The 16,459-nt window shown below is 39.6% G+C and overlaps 1 protein-coding gene across 1 annotated transcript in view; it reads right to left on the reverse strand.

The window, feature by feature from the left end:
* Positions 1-1,042: 1,042 nt before the first annotated feature.
* SH2D6 (SH2 domain containing 6) overlaps positions 1,043-16,459 on the reverse strand; it is a 42,391-nt gene continuing 26,974 nt past the window's right edge. The window contains exons 10-12 of the mRNA XM_075858576.1: positions 7,979-8,062; positions 4,757-4,912; positions 1,043-2,563 (exon numbers count right to left, since the gene is read on the reverse strand). Coding sequence (XP_075714691.1) covers positions 2,447-2,563; positions 4,757-4,912; positions 7,979-8,062 — 357 coding nt within the window. The 3' untranslated portion in view covers positions 1,043-2,446. The remainder of the gene's footprint in view (positions 2,564-4,756; positions 4,913-7,978; positions 8,063-16,459) is intronic.

Here is a 16,459-nt window from a genome sequence, read left to right on the forward strand (position 1 = left end):
CTTTAAATAACTGATTATTTCTGCAAAAACCACACACAAATACTTTGTTATTTAATCCAGTAAGGTTCAAAATTCTGCGCTGATTATTATCCTAATATATCTTAATAGCAGTCAGAACATTTTATTCTGATACAGAGTGACAAATCCCCTGCATAAAAACATGGTTAAATGATAAACTTTAAGCTGTCTGCATCCACCACTAGAGGGAGCTTAAGAGTTGCTGTAAGTTACTAAGCTCCCTCTAGTGGCGGCTGCAGGCAGTCAGAATTGTATCATTTAACTCCATTTAGCTCTGTATCAGAAACACTGAGCTCTGGCATATATTAAGAAATAAATCAGCACAGATGCCCAAAAAAAACAAACAATAACAAATCCACCGTAAAGCTGGCGGATTTATCATTCATAATTCTGGAAAAGCTGGGAGACCAGCTCTGCGGGTATAACCATATTGGTTGTCACTCGTCTTTCCAAGAACAGACAAAATGAAGAAACTGCTGCTGAAAAGAATTATTGCTAACGTGACAGAGCAGGACAACTAAAGGATTTATTACTTTCGGATGATTTTTTTTTATTTAGGGGGGATTTTTTTTTCATAGTGCCACCTGGCAACGTGTCCTCAGACATCCTGTGCAAGTTACAGCAGGAGGTAAGTGTGTGGCTGGGTTTTCTATGGGAGCTTCTGTGGCTGGCATCTATGGGAAATCTGTAAGTGGCAGCGGATCTATGTGGGCACGTTGTGGCATATGAATATCTTGACATAGAGTGCTGTGGGGCACATATCGATTGTGATTTTCCCAGTATAGAGGGGAGGCATATGGCATATAGGTTAATATCAGAATGATGGGGGTATATGAGAGCCATATATATGTCACTAGTATTTCTATAAATGTCATGTTTCTCAACATCTTGCTTTACAATTGGCGCTTAAGAAACGTCATGCATTTACTATACGAGAAGCAATATGCAAATGATACGGACTCCTACATTATTCAGCGTAGAGCCTCTTCCAAGATATTTTAACCCTTTCATAAACACGGTCTTATTCTCCACAGGCAAGTAACACATTGCAAAAATAGGAATGCATTTTATTTGCTGTTTTTTTTTGCGTAGTCATTAAAATAAAAGCAAATTTACGTTCACAGTGAATTAGTGGTTAGCGAAAGTGCAAGCAAAGTTGGCCGTAGATGGGAAGATCTGCCCCTGATTCAATTCGTCTTGTTGACCCTTGTCGATGGTGGTCTCGACCCATTGCTGGATTGTGGATTTGCAGGATATTCTTATTTACAGTCAATTTGACATTTACGAGGCCTAATGATTTATTCACTGTCCTAGTCTGTAGGGAAACTTGTCTGCATTATTTATTGAAATGTATATCATTTTCTGTATCAGTTACAAATGATGTGAAACAATCTCTTTACAGCGCTATGGAATATGTTGGCACTCTATAAGCAACAGGAAATAAATGAAATAAATATTTTTTGGTGAATATTAGTAGAGACCTGACTAGCAAGCTACATAGAAATGTACGGTTCATGCCACACTGTGGCCAAAAGTGGAACTGCAGCCTGTATATCAATTGTAAAATAAAAGTGTATAATGATTATTATTATTATTATTATTATTATTATTATTATTATTATTATTATTATTATTAATAAGTAAAGTAAATAAGTAAAAGTAGTGACATTCCCTATGGCAACCAATCAGACTGCAGCTCTAGAATTTATTTTAGGGCTGATTGGAAAGCGGAACACTGGTTGTTATGGTTAATGTTTCTATTGAATAAGTCTTTAGAAACTGATCCTGTTGTTTTACAATCTAGAAACACAAGGAAAAAACATAAAGGGACTATTTTTCAACGGACCCTCCACACGCTCCGTTGAAACAACGGCAGTGTGAACGGCCTCATTGAAATACATTAGTCCGTGTGACGGCCGTTGTTTTAACGGCCGTCACATGGGCGTATTCTAAGTTTGTCTGAATAAGGCCTAAGATGAATAACCGCTTGTCATTAGTGATATACACAGGAGTGTTAGACTGGATTCACACATCGCGTATTTATTGTAGATTGTGACCACTGCCGTTTTTTACGTACAATTTTCCCAACGTTTGTCTGAATAAGCCCTTCTATAGGTAGCCACATTTGTTTAACATTGAAACTTAAATACTATATGAGAACATACTAAAAAGGAGGAAAAGGGAAAGTAGAAGTCCTCTATATATGAAGCCCCCCATCCTGTGCATTTTTATTTCCCACAATGCACTTGTCACTTCTATATTTATAGCTGTGTATGGGTGACAACTTGGCACTCCTGCTGTATCAGTGACCAACTCAATAAAAATGGAAATGTCATAGTATAACATAAAGTAGAAGATAAATGATTCATTGTCCATCTAGGATATTGGACATAGAGAAGAGACGGTTTAAAGGGTTAACACAGGTGTCTCATAAGATGGCAGGGTATAAGAGGGCAGTGCACTCTCTCTCTGATGTCTGGCGATTCACCAGGTTCAGTGATTCATGCTGGTAATGTTCAATCAAGTGAACAACGGTAGGGAATACCTGAGAAGAGAAGAAGACAGAAGACATATTATGAAGTCATAGCAATGGACTGACATATAAGTGGTATATACAGGCTTCACACGAGTGTGATATGGGCACATTTTTGTGCCCAGTATTATGGCTGCAAATACCGGCCAGATCTATTGACCCGGACTAACAGCAAGACCACTCTGAGCACATTTTCTAGGGATGTAGGGACTTGTGCCCTGACTAGAAAATGTGCTCAGAGTGGTCACTGTTTCAGAATGTGGCTAGAATGGTCAGCGTTACTGAAAACCTGGCCTGGTGATGTCCAGTCGACAGAGCTCATTACAGTAGAACTCTGATATATTGTGATAAATCCCGCAATTGTGTGAGCAGGACCAGGTCTGTATAGATTTTCATCCTTTGAATGTAAACAAAAAAAAAAATCCATTCACTGGCAGCAAGCGTAATTCTTGAAATGAGTGAAGAATTGAAACGCAAAGCTGTATAATTTAAATTTGCTTTTACATAACATCTAAAAAAGTCTTTAGCAATGTAGCAGACCAAGACAACTAAGAAAGATGACACATCGAGGTCTTACATGGGGGGGGGGGGGGTGCCCTTTCAACTCCTGATCACCGCTCCTCAAAATGACCATAGGAGATTATATTCTGTCATGATGAACTAACTAATGGTAGGGAAGAAATATATATTTATGATTTTGTCTTTATAGTATTTGTAACTTTTTGGATTACGGATCCAATACTTGATAGTTGCAAACACAAAGACGTGTCTGTCTCCTGAGAAACAATGTACTTGGTTATGCATCAGTTACACAACGTCTTGTGATATAAGAAGTTATATAACCCGCACACACATGCAGGTACTAGTAAATGTCTACAGATAGCTCCGTATGGCTGATAAAAGCCTTCAGGCCAGTGTATTCGCATGTTGAGTAATGTGAAGGAGTGGAAGAGCAAAATTCTGTTACAAGAAAAAAACACCAAAATGCCGGCTCAGGTTGTTTTCTATGGTGAAGCTGACGGCACAATGTGGCATCACTTAGCATTGTACTGTCACATTAGCTTTCACCCTGTATACTCACCACACAGCAATAATAAACATACTGACCTAAATTACACAGTCATATCTTAGGCCCAGTTTACATCACGTTTTTCCCTACGTTTAGCCTATACGCTGGGAAAAGCTCCCGATGTATACGTTAAACGGAGGATGTGACAGATACCTTAACAGTGTCAATCATCACCCATAGACTATTATGGCTTCCCTTTAATGGGACGTCATAAAAAGCTCATGACGTAAACCTTAAGCAAATTCCCCTGGCATATGCCATATAGTGGCATATGTCACCCGTGGTCTCCTATGATTAAAAAAAATCACAGGCTGCGCTACATACTTTTTTTTATGGGCTCCATACGCTATTCCATACTTTTTTTTTTGCTCTACCAATGTATACCAGCACGGCAAAGGTCAAAAGGGCACTTTTTTGGCCTATGTTGGGCTAATGGAGCCCTATGGATACATGTAAACCTAGCATTATCCTTGGGATAGGCCATCAATGTATGATTGATGGGGTCCCACACCCAGAACCCCCACTATTAAGCAGAACGAAGGGGCAGTGGTGTCCATTGTGGTACATGACACAGTGACATCAATTCACGTGTGGCTGTGTCTGGTACTACAGCTCAGCGGTTTTAAGGGTATGTGCACACACACTAATTACGTCCGTAATTGACGGACGTATTTCGGCCGCAAGTCCCGGACCGAACACAGTGCAGGGAGCCGGGCTCCTAGCATCATACTTATGTACGATGCTAGGAGTCCCTGCCTCGCTGCAGGACAACTGTCCCGTACTGTAATCATGTTTTCAGTACGGGACAGCAGTTCCACGGAGAGGCAGGGACTCCTAGCATCGTACATAAGTATGATGCTAGGAGCCCGGCTCCCTGCACTGTGTTCGGTCCACTACTTGCGGCCGAAATACGTCCGTCAATTACGGACGTAATTAGTGTGTGTGCACATACCCTAAGAGAACAGTCTCAGGAGTGGGACATTGGTTACTTAAATCTGTAAAATCCTGAAGAATCGCCAGAAATATTTTTAGTCATATGTGTGACTTATTTTAGCAGCTTTTTCTATAATAAGTGGACTTTAGGTTTCTTTGCCCTTTAAAAGTACACTTTATTCCTCTATTGATAAGCTACTTACCTCCTCATGCCGCTTGCCCTCCTTCCCCAATGAGAACCCACAGTTGCCCACAGCTCTTATAGGAATATTGTAAATGTGGTCGTGGTAGAGAACTGCCAGGGTATATGGCTGCGTCTGATTTTGTGAAGAGCTCAGCCGGACCAAGAAACAGCCATCCTGTGTGATATACAGAATACAGGGTGTCATAGAAGCCCCCAAGTATCAATGGAAACACGACCTGATGCTAGACATGTAGGCGACGTACAGAAATGGTGTATGTTACAGGGCAGGTTATGCAGAGTTCTTGAATACATTATAAAGAATATTGAAGAATGGGTTTATAAAAGGATTTGGAAATAGCAATAATTACATCCTCTGGTTACTTGTCAGGAAATACAAAATAATAATATTAATATGGATACATTTAATGGGTTTTAGGGTTTCATAAAAATAGAAATTGCACCTGCAGTGGGGTGACTATGTATTTACAGGTCTCATGCACATATAGGAGGTCCTATGGACAACTCATGTAGGATAAGTCTATAGCAGTTCTGTATCTGCCATACAAGTAGGGCATGCAATTCCTATAGGGCCCCTGGAGGAGGGACCTTCACAGAACTGTTTCACCTGCTTACTGGGACACTATCATACCGGGGACCTCACTGTATTTAGTTACACAGCTTCCATTCAACTCAATATCAGCTGCATAAATCTAAATGCACTGAGCTCCCCCTAGTGGTGGCAACTTGCAGCCAGAATAATATAATTTATCAATTTCAAAAATCAGAGCTGCCTTTTATCGATATATTATAAAATTAATCTGTGCGGAATTTAGGACCTAAAAATAGAATAATGGAGATTAACTTTAATAATGGCGTAGTTTCTTTGGCAGAGCTCTGTATTTTCTGTGATTCGTTGTTCACTCTTGGTCTATAGACACCTTTAGATACATCCCATATATAAAACCATGAACAGATTTATATACTAGCAAAAGTGAGTCATTTTTATATGAAACCACCATGCACCCAGTATTACTGTTTATACTGTGTTATAAGATAACGTGCACGATTCAACCATAAACATGCATGTTCGGATAAGCCAAGCATGCATGTATATTTCCATAGGGACAGGGAATAAGTGTCTGCCAGACATCTCGAAAACTAGGCTAGCTTAGAACCTGTCCACACCGTGCTTTCCGGGGAGGGCAGATGTTGGGGGACCATCGGACAGGCACCAGAGACATGAGATTGCTGGCCGACTTTAAATTCTAGTCTCTGAGATTTGGTTTTGGGAACTTTGGCTCCTTCTGATTGTTTTGTATGCAGGTTATCGATATAAGTGGTTTCCATGGATAATATAAGATACAGCCACAGAAGTCTGTAACGTGCTATTGATAAATGTATTTTGTAAAGCGATCTTCACCTTACACAACTAATATATTCGGCATTAACATTGAGTCCACAGGTGCAGAAGAGGATTGTTTAGTGACTTGCTGCTCATCCATATATGTGATGTGTCCGTGGAGACCTACATAGATAAATCCTGTGCACAGGTCAAAGTATATGGAAAAAGTAGCATGGAAATAAGCAATCTCCACCGGGTTAGCAGTATATACTGTATTAGCAAATGTGGGTACAACAAATGCTTTGTTATTGGCGCCCTATTTATATGAAACCATACACTTGCTAATAAACGCCATGGTAAAATCTTGTCCCTACGAACTGATCTCGGGAGATGAGACTACAGCAGTAAGCTCTTTATTTATATGCTTGCAGGAGGTCTCTGTGGGTTATATCTAGGTCCTGGTGTTTATCTGTAACTATTTGGTAGGCAAAGTACTCATTTATGTTTGGTATGTACCCAGAAACTTGTATCAATTTCTTCGCTATGATTGGCTTACATGAAGAACTGCCTGAGCACCAGATGTTCTATGAGCTTCAGGCATTGGCACAGATGAGTTTCCGTAGCCTGGGGAGCTTTGGGCTCTTTTCCATCGAATGATTTTGGGTGCAGAGAATAGGTAAGTTATCTGGCTGGCTCTTATGAAGGCACTGTGGATAGCATTTATGGGGAGCACAATAAATGCTTCGGAGACAGGAGTGGGAGGTTCGGATTATGGTGGATATCAATCTTAGATCGCTGGCAGAACATAGAGCATGGGTAGGGTGGTAGACAGAAGTGAGGGAGGAGATGTGAGGAGGTGCAGCACTGTGGAGAGCTTTGTGGGAGACAGTAATAAGTTTACAATTTATTCTAAAGGGAATGGGCACCCAGGGCAGTGACTGGGACAGGGCAAAGGCATTGGTGTAGCGGTTGGTCAGAAAGATGAGCCTGGCTGCTGCATTCAGGATAGATTGGAGAGGGGAGAGTTTATTGAGGGGAAGATTGATTAGTAATGAGTTACAGTAGTCAAGACGAGAGTGAATCAGAGCGACAATGAGAGTTTTGGCTGTTTCCTTTGTAAGAAAAGGGGGGATTCTGGAGACGTTTTTGAGGTGAAAGTGACAGGAACGTGAAAGTGATTGAATGTGAGGAGTAAAGGAAATATCTGAGTCGAAAATAACCCTGAGACAGCGGGCGTGCTGCTTAGGAGTTATGATAGTGCCACACACGGAGATGGAGACATCAGGTTTACGGAGGTTAGTAGATGGTGGGAAAACAAGGAGCTCCGTTTGAGAAAGATTCAGTTTCAGATAGAGAGAGGACATGATGTTAGAGACAGCGGATAGACAGTCACCGGTGTTTTGTATTAGAGCGGTGGTAATGTCGCAGGAAGAGGCATATAATGGGGTGTCATCAGCGTAGAGATGGTACTGGAAGCCAAATCTACTAATGTTCAAACTGACATTTATGGGGGCAGTGTAGCCAGCTCCACTAAGATGGAAGAGTCAGAATTACTGCCATACACTTCTGCAACCATTTATCTTTGATGGGGGATGGGGCCATAAATATGGACTGGAAAAATACACCTTAAAAAGAGTGTCTGAGACCCCCCATAGACTGTTAGCAGTAGGCCCTTATAACAACTTTGTAATGTCTACGGCTGGCTTTTGGGGCATTGTACATAATGTGAAGGTAACATGGGCAGAGGCAATAACAAACATACATTAGTATTGTCTAAACTTGACAATGTTATATATGCACCAGGTAGTTGTGCAATGGGTAAGCCATGCATTGGAAAAAGGTGGAGATACAAATGACGTGTTTCCAAGAATCTTTATGTAAGCCCTTAATAATCTGTACCTTATTAATTCTGCGAAGAGCTCTCTCTGCTTCTCTCCGCTCCATCTCACCCCCGTACCAAGGTCTGCCCATCACTCCCAGATCCTGCATTAATGAAGGAGGCGTTACGTAATACGACATTTACACAGACGTAGCAGTAGCAGAATTGGAGAAATGTAACTCTTCAATACAAGCTCATATGCCATTCAGGATATTTGGAAAGCTAGGTAACAACCCCATGTGGGAACTACCATAGATGACAGTACTAGTTGTCACCTTTTTTTGGTCTAGAGGAAATTTTCTTTCAAGGGGTATTACAGTTTCAACAAATAATGCTTATTCTTTGTATAATGAAAACTTATTTTTCAGTATACTTTCTGTATCAATTCTTAATTGTTTTCAAGATCTCTGTTTGCTGTCATTCAATAAGAAATGTAAAACTCACTGCCAGTGGATACAAATCTGTCCTGGTCATGTAATGGGCTCACAGGTGCTTTGTTTGTTACAAGACACAGCTCTAATATCTATACCGTAGCACACTTTTAGGGTATGTTCACACGGCTTATTTTCAGCCGTTTTTCCAGCCGTAAACATCCCGAAAAACGGCTGAAAAATCGGAAGCAGAACGCCTCCAAACATCTGACCATTCATTTCAATGGTAAAAATGGTGCAGGTCACTTCTTCAGCCATTTTTGGAGCCGGTTTTCCATAGACTCTATAGCTCCAAAAACGGCCATAAAAAACACAGTGAAAAACGCGAGTGGCTTAAAAAACGTCTGAAATCAGGAGCTGTTTTCCTTTAAGAAAAAGTTCAGTATTTTCAGACGTTTTTGAGTTTGTGTGTGCACATACCCTTATTGTTGAAACTGTAATATCTCTTTAAACCAAGTTGAGTATTTTCGTTTTGCACGCGTTGTAGTTCCTTGTGTCATAAGTGTTTGGTGCGTGGCTGCGTGATTTTCACGCATATGCCATCCTTATGACACGCGGTTTTGCTGTTTAGAAAAAGAAATGAAGGAAGTGCTTTTAATTTTTCCTTTATTTCTTTATCTACTGTTGCACGAATCACGCGCGACACACGGAAGTGCTTCCGTGTGCCATGCGCGATTTTCACGTACCCATTGACTTCAATGGGTGCGTAATACTCGAAAAACGGGCAAGTATAGGACATGTCGTGAGTTTTACGCAGCGGACATAGGCTGCGTGAAAATCACGGACTGTCTGAACGGCCCCATTGACTAAGATAGGTCCGTGCGACACGCGTGAAAATCACGGACGTTAAATACGCTCGTGTAAATAAGGCCTTAGTCATAAACAGCAGTTCCATCCCATCCCATGTATAGAGACAATACAGTACAATACAGATGTCATTAAATCCCCTGCCCTCTAATGAAAGTGTTATGACTTTGTTCTCCCTCTCCCAGACTATACAGCAAAGCTGACAGTGAGTTACAGAAAACAGGAAATAGCAGCTTATTGTGACTGCTCTAGGGGCCAGTGTGAAAACAGGAATATTGGTAAAAAAATTTTTGTGGATAGTCACATAAAAAATACAAAATATATCTAAACGTGCAAATAAAGATGTTATAAAAACTTGATTTAATTTGAGTGATGTTCTGATGATTCCCTTTAATCGCTGTATAAATTTAAAATTCTACAACTGTGGTCGGTGCATCTTTGGCTGTCCATGTGACAGAATTGTATATCTAATATCAGCAGGTGTAGATTTGTGCCATAATTTACAACAGTTTCAGGCATAATTTATGATAAATCTGGCGGTCCATGGAATGCTCGGCCCCTGCTTACCTTCGCTCCTTTTCGAAAAGTAGCTTAAGAGTAAAAATTTGCATATTTAAGTGCCAATAAAGCGTGTGCTAAAATTTGTGATGTAAAGCTTTTAATAAATTCCCCCACGTCTACTGGAAAATTGTAGAACTTTTATTTATACCGGGATTAAGATTTATTTACCTATAACCGGGAAACCAATTTAATCCTTGTGTAATAGGAAGTTATGAAACGTTCTAATATACTTGTGTTCCACTTCCTCAACATTTCCAAGATTTGCGTTGTGATAGGAACATTCCTGTTTACATCCAGAGGCAGAAATTCAGTCCTTACTTGATCCTGAGAGTTTGCTTCAATTTTATCTAATGTAGGGAATCCTGTGAGCTAAACCGCATGAGTTCCAGGCTAATTCCTATTTATCTACACTCTTTCTTGGTAGCAAATTCCTGCCTCCCACCGTCCCGGATCCAGGTTGACCCCTGAGGAAGCCATGTTTTTTGCCAACGATATTCGTGGGGCAAGATTTTTGAGTGCCCTCATGCTGCATAGTTGTGTTACTTTGATACCATGTGTATCTTTGCAACATATGCGATAGTTTTCATTGGATGTCATATTCATGTATTGTTTAATATTTAACTTCGTACCATTTCTATGCTTTGACTAAAATTATTTATTGGATATATAATACTAGGGGGCTTTATACACACACCTTAAAGTGGTTGTACAGGATTAGAAAAACGTGGTTGCTTTCTTATAGAAACAGCGCCATACTTCTCCACTGGTTGTGCATTGTATTGCAGCTCAGCCCCATTCACTTCAATAGAGCTGAACTGCAATATCAGACACAGACCATTGACAGGTTGGCACTATTTTTGAAAGAAAGCAGTTTCCTTTAACCCCTTCCCTCTTTGGCCGCTTTTGACCTTCCTGACAGAGCCTCATTTTTCAAATCTGACATGTTTCACTTTATGTGGTAATAACTCCGGAATGCTTTTACCTATCCAAGCAATTCTGAGATTGTTTTCTCGTGACACATTGGACTTTATGTTACTGGCAAAATTTGCCCGATACATTCAGTATTTAATTGTGAAAAAAACCAAAATTTAGCGAAAAATTGCAAAAATTAGCATTTTTCTCAATTTAAATGTATCTGCTTGTAAGACAGGCAGTTATACCACACAAAAATGTTGCTAACTAACATCCCCCATATGTCTACTTTAGATTGGCATCGTTTTTTGATCATCATTTTATTTTTCTAGGACGTTACAAGGCTTAGAACTTTAGCAGCAATTTCTGACATTTTCAAGAAAATTTCAAAATGCTATTTTTACAGGGGCCAGTTCAGTTGTGAAATGGCTTTGAGGTCCTTAGATATTAGAAACCCCCAATAAGTCACCCCATTTTGAAAACTGCACCCCACAAAATATTCAAAACAGCAGTTAGAAAGTTTCTTAACCCTTTAGACATTGCGCAGGAATTAAGGCATAGTAGAGGTGAAATTTACAAAGTTCATTATTTTTTTCCAGAAATTCATTTTGAATCCATTTTTTTTGTACCACAGAATGTTTTACCCAAGAAATGCAACTCCATATTTATTTCCCAGGTTCTGCAGTTTTAGGAAATATCCCACATGTGGCCCTAGTGCGCTACTGGACTGAAGCACCGGCCTCAGAAGCAAAGGAGCACCTGGTGGATTTTGGGCCTCCTTTTTATTAGAATAGATTTAGGCACCATGTCAGGTTTGAACAGGTCTAGTGGAACTAAAACAGTGGAAACCCCCCAAAAGTGACCCCATTTGGGAAACTACACCCCTCGAGGAATTTATCTAGGGGTGTAGCAAGCATTTTGACTGGCCAGTTTTTTTGCAAAATTTTTTGGAACTAGGCCATGAAAATGAAAATCTACATTTTTTCAAATAAAATGTAGGTTTAGCTAATTTTTTTTCATTTCCAAAAGAACTAAAGTAGAAAAAGCACCACAACATTTGTAGAGCAATTTCTCCCGAGTAAAACAATACCCCACATGTGGTAATAAACGGTAGAAGGGAAAGAGCGCCATTTGGCTCTTGGAGCTCAAATTTAGCAGGAATGGTTTGCGGAGGCCATGTCACATTTGCAAAGCCCCTGAGGTGACAAAACAGTGGAAACCCCCAACAAGTGACCCCATTTTGGAAACTATACCCCTTGAGGAAATTATCTAGGGGTATAGTGAGCATTTTGACCCCACAGGTTTTTTGCAGAAATTTTTGCAAGTAGGCTGTGAAAATGAAAATCTACATTTTTTCAAATAAAATGTAGGTTTAGCTAATTTTTTTTTCATTTCCACAAGGACTGAAGGAGAAAAAGCACCGCAACATTTGTAAAGCAATTTCTCCCGAGTAAAACAATACCCGACATGTGGTCACAAACATCTGTTTGGACACACGGTAGGGCTCAGAATGGAACTAGCAACATTTGGATTTTGGAATAGTTTCTGGGCGCCATGTCACATTTGCTGAGCCCCTGTAGTACTAGTACAGTGGAAACACCCCAAAAGTGACTCCATTTGGGAAACTGCACCCCTTGAGGAATCATCTAGGGGTATAGTGAAAATTTTGATCCCAAAGGTTTTTTGCTGAATTAATTAGAATTAAGCCATGAAAATGAAAAATAATTTTTTTTTCCAACAAGATGTAGTTTTAGATACACATTTTTCATTTTTGCAAGGAATAGAGAAGAAAAAGCACCCCAACATTTGTAAAGTAATTTCTCCCGAGTACGGTAACACCCCATATGTGGTTATAATCAGCTGTTTACATATATGGGAGCATTCAGAAGAAAAGGAGCGGTATTTATCTTTTGGAGCGTAGATTTTGCTGGAATGGTTTGCGGACACCATGTTGCATTTGCAAAACCCCTGATGTACCAAACAAAAGTGACCCCGTTTTATAAACTATACCCCTAAAGGCATTTATCAAGGGGTGTAGTGAGAATTTAGACTCCACAGGTGTTTTTCAGAAATGAATACGCAGTGGATTGTGCAAAGTGAAAATTGCAATTTCTCCACTGATCTGCCCATTCATCGCACAAGATGTTGTGCCCCTGGAGAATGTTACCCCATAAATTGTTAAGCGGGTTCTCCCGGGTATGGTAATGCCTTACTTGTGGCCATAAATTGCTGTTTGGGCCCACTGTAGGGCTAAGAAGGGAAAGACCGCCATTTTGAGCATGGATTTTGCTTGGTAATAGTTCTGTTTGGGGTTTTGCTGGTATTTCCGTTTATAATGTGGTGGCATATGTAATCTGTGCGGAGTATATCAGGGGTATATGTAATCTGTGCGGAGTACATCAGGGCATAATAAGAGGGTATAATAATGGGGTAAATAATGCAATTATCCATAGATGTGTGTTACGCTGTGAAGCGATCCGTTATGCACAGGCCGGTGTCACACTGATAAACGGTTTTCTTTCTCACTCCCCTTCTGTAACGCTCTGCACCTTTTGGGGACTTTTTCTCCTTCGTAGTTTGGGAAATATTGCTGGGAAAGTTTTGCGCTGGTATAATACGGGCGCCCTCGCTTCCAGCGGATGTGCGATGTCCCTTCCCTTTCCTAGTTCCTCAATACTAGGGCCCTGAAACTGAAGAAATGTTCCCCTCCGGCCTGCGCATTGAGATGTTTTTTCATCACCGCATTACTAGTGCCGTAACTTTTTTATTTTTCAGTTGATTGAGCGGTGTGCGGGCTTGTTTTTTGCGAGACGGGCTGTAGATTTTATTGGTACCATTTTAGAACACATACCACTTTTTGATCACTTTTTATTTCATTTTTTGGTAAAGGAAATTACCAAAAACAAGCAATTCTGGAATAGTTTTTTATTGTTTTTTTTATCGGCATCCACAGTGTGCCCTAAATTACATGTTAGCTTTATTCTGCGGGTCGATACGATTACGGCGATACCAAATTTATATAGTTTTTTTTATGTATTGCAGCTTTTGCACAATAAAATCACTTTTTTTATAAAATCATTTGTTTTCTGTCGCCATATTCTAAGACCCATAACTTTATTATTTTTGCGTGCACAAAGCGGTGTCAGGGATTATTTTTTGCGGCACGGATTGTCGTTTTTTATTAGTACTATTTTGGAGTAAATGTGACTTTTTGATCACTTTTTATAGCATTTTTTGGAAGGAGATGTGACCTAAAAACAAAGATTCTGGCGTTGTTTTTCATGGTTTTTTTTTACGGCGTTCACCGTGCGGGATAAATTACATAATTGTTTTGTAGTTTGGGTCGTTACGTACGCGGCGATACCAATTATGTATAGTTTTTTTTATGTATTGCGGCTTTTGCACAATAAAATCACTTTTTATAAAATCATTTGTTTTCTGTGTCGCCATATTCTAAGACCCATAACTTTTTTATTTTTGCGTGCACGAAACTGTGTCAGGGATTATTTTTTGCGGGACGGATTGTCGTTTTTTATTAGTACTATTTTGGAGTAAATGTGACTTTTTGATCACTGTTTATAGCATTTTTTGGAAGGAGATGTGGCCGAAAAACAAAGATTCTGGCGCAGTTTTTCATGTTTTTTTAAATTACATAATAGTTTTGTAGTTTGGGTCGTTACGGACGCGGCGATACCAATTATGTATAGTTTTTTAGATTTTTACGGTTTTCCCATAATAAAAGACTTACTATGGGAAAAAAGTCAGTTCAGCTTTATTTTTATTTGAAAAGTGTGTGTTTTTATTGTTTTACCACATTTTTATTTACTTTTTTTTACTTTTTTTACTTGTCCCACTAGGGGACATGAGGGCCTGATGCCCCGATCGCTACTCTAATACACTGCACTACATACGTAGTGCAGTGTATTAACGCTGTCAGTTATTCACTGACAGCAAGCCTATGAGGACACGCCGCAGGCAGACTCGGACGCCATTTTCTGGCGTCCGATTGCCACAGCAACCCAGCGATTGCATCACTGGGTTGCCAAAAGGGTGAAAACCTATCAGATGCTGCGCTCTATTGAGCGCAGCATCTGAGGGGTTAATCTGCCGGATCGGAGAATAGCTCCGGTCCCGGCAGTTACAGGTGGGTGCCAGCTGTATAATACAGCTGTCACCCCGCGGTGATGGTGCCGGCTCTGCTTCTGAGCCCGCACCATCACTGCGCCGTACATATACGGCGCTTAAGGGAAGCACCTCCCGACAGCGCCGTATATATACGGCGGATGTCGGGAAGGGGTTAATGGTGTATCCTATTGTGGATCATTGTTTTGTTTATCAGTATACAGTGTTTTTAACCCCTTCAGCACGAAGCCGATTTTTCAAATCTGACATGTGTCACTTTATGTGGTAATAACTCCGGAATGCTTTAACTTATCCAAGCGATTCTGAGACTGTTTTCTCGTGACATATTGTACTTTATGTTAGTGAAAAAATTTGGTCGATAAATTCAATATTTATTTGTAAAAAACACCAAGATTTGGAGAAAATTTGCAAAAATTAGCATTTTTCTAAATTTAAATGTAATAGTAATAGTAATACCACACAAAATAGTTACTAGTTAACATTTCCCATATGTCTACTGTAGTTTGGCATCGTTTTTTGAACATTCTTTTATTTTTCTAGGACGTTACAAGACTTAGAACTTTAGCAGCGATTTCTCATATTTTCAAGAAAATTTCAAAAGGCGATTTTTTCAGGGACCAGTTCAGTTCTGAAGCGGCTTTGAGGGCCTTATATATTAGAAAGTCCCCATAAATCACCCCATTTTTAAAACTGCACCCCTCAAAGTATTCAAAACAGCATTCAGAAAGTGTATTAACCCTTTAGGCGTTTCACAGGAATTAAAGCAAAGTAGAGGTGAAAGTTACAAATTTATTTTTTTTTTTACAAAATTCATTTGTAATAAAAAATTTTCTGTACCACAGAAGGTTTTACCAGAGAAATGTAACTTATTATTTATTGCCCAGATTCTGCAGTTTTTAGAAATACCCCACATGTGGCCCTAGTGTCCTAATTTACTGAAATACAGGAATCAGAAGCAAAGGAGCATCTAGTGGGCCTCCTTTTTTTTTAGCATATATTTTAGGTACCATGTCAGGTTTGAAGAGGTCTTGTGGGGCCAAAGCAATAAAGATCCCCAAAAGTGACCTCATTTTGGAAACTACACCCCTCAGGGAATTTATCTAGGGGTATAGTTAGCATTTTGAACCCACAGTTTTTTTGCTAAATTTATTTGAATTAGTTTGTGAAGATGAAAATCAACTTTTTTTCTGAAAAAAATTAGAAATTTTTAATTTTTTCAAGGAATAAAAGAGAAAAAACACCCCAACATATGTAAAGCAATTTCTCCTGATTATAGTAATACCCCATATCTTGTAATAAACTGCTGTTTGGACACACAGCAGGACTCAGAAGGGAAGGAGCACCATTTGGATTGTGAAATTCTGATTTTGCTGGAATAGTTTTCAGTGCCGTGTCGCGTTTGAAATGCACTGGAGGGACCAAAATAGTGGAAACCCCTGGAAAGTGACCCCATTTTGGAAACTACACTCATCAAGGAATTTTTCTAGGGGTCAAGTTAGCATTTTGACCCCACGGTTGTTTTGCTGAATTCATTGGAATTATTCTGTAAAGTTAAAAATTGACTTTTTTTTCTGAAAAAAGGTAGCCATTTTTTATTTTTACAAGGAAAAAAGGAGAAAAAGCACCCCAACATTTGTAAAACAATTT

This window comes from Rhinoderma darwinii, chromosome 3, assembly GCF_050947455.1.
Source record: "Rhinoderma darwinii isolate aRhiDar2 chromosome 3, aRhiDar2.hap1, whole genome shotgun sequence".
NCBI classification, from domain to species: domain Eukaryota; kingdom Metazoa; phylum Chordata; class Amphibia; order Anura; family Rhinodermatidae; genus Rhinoderma; species Rhinoderma darwinii.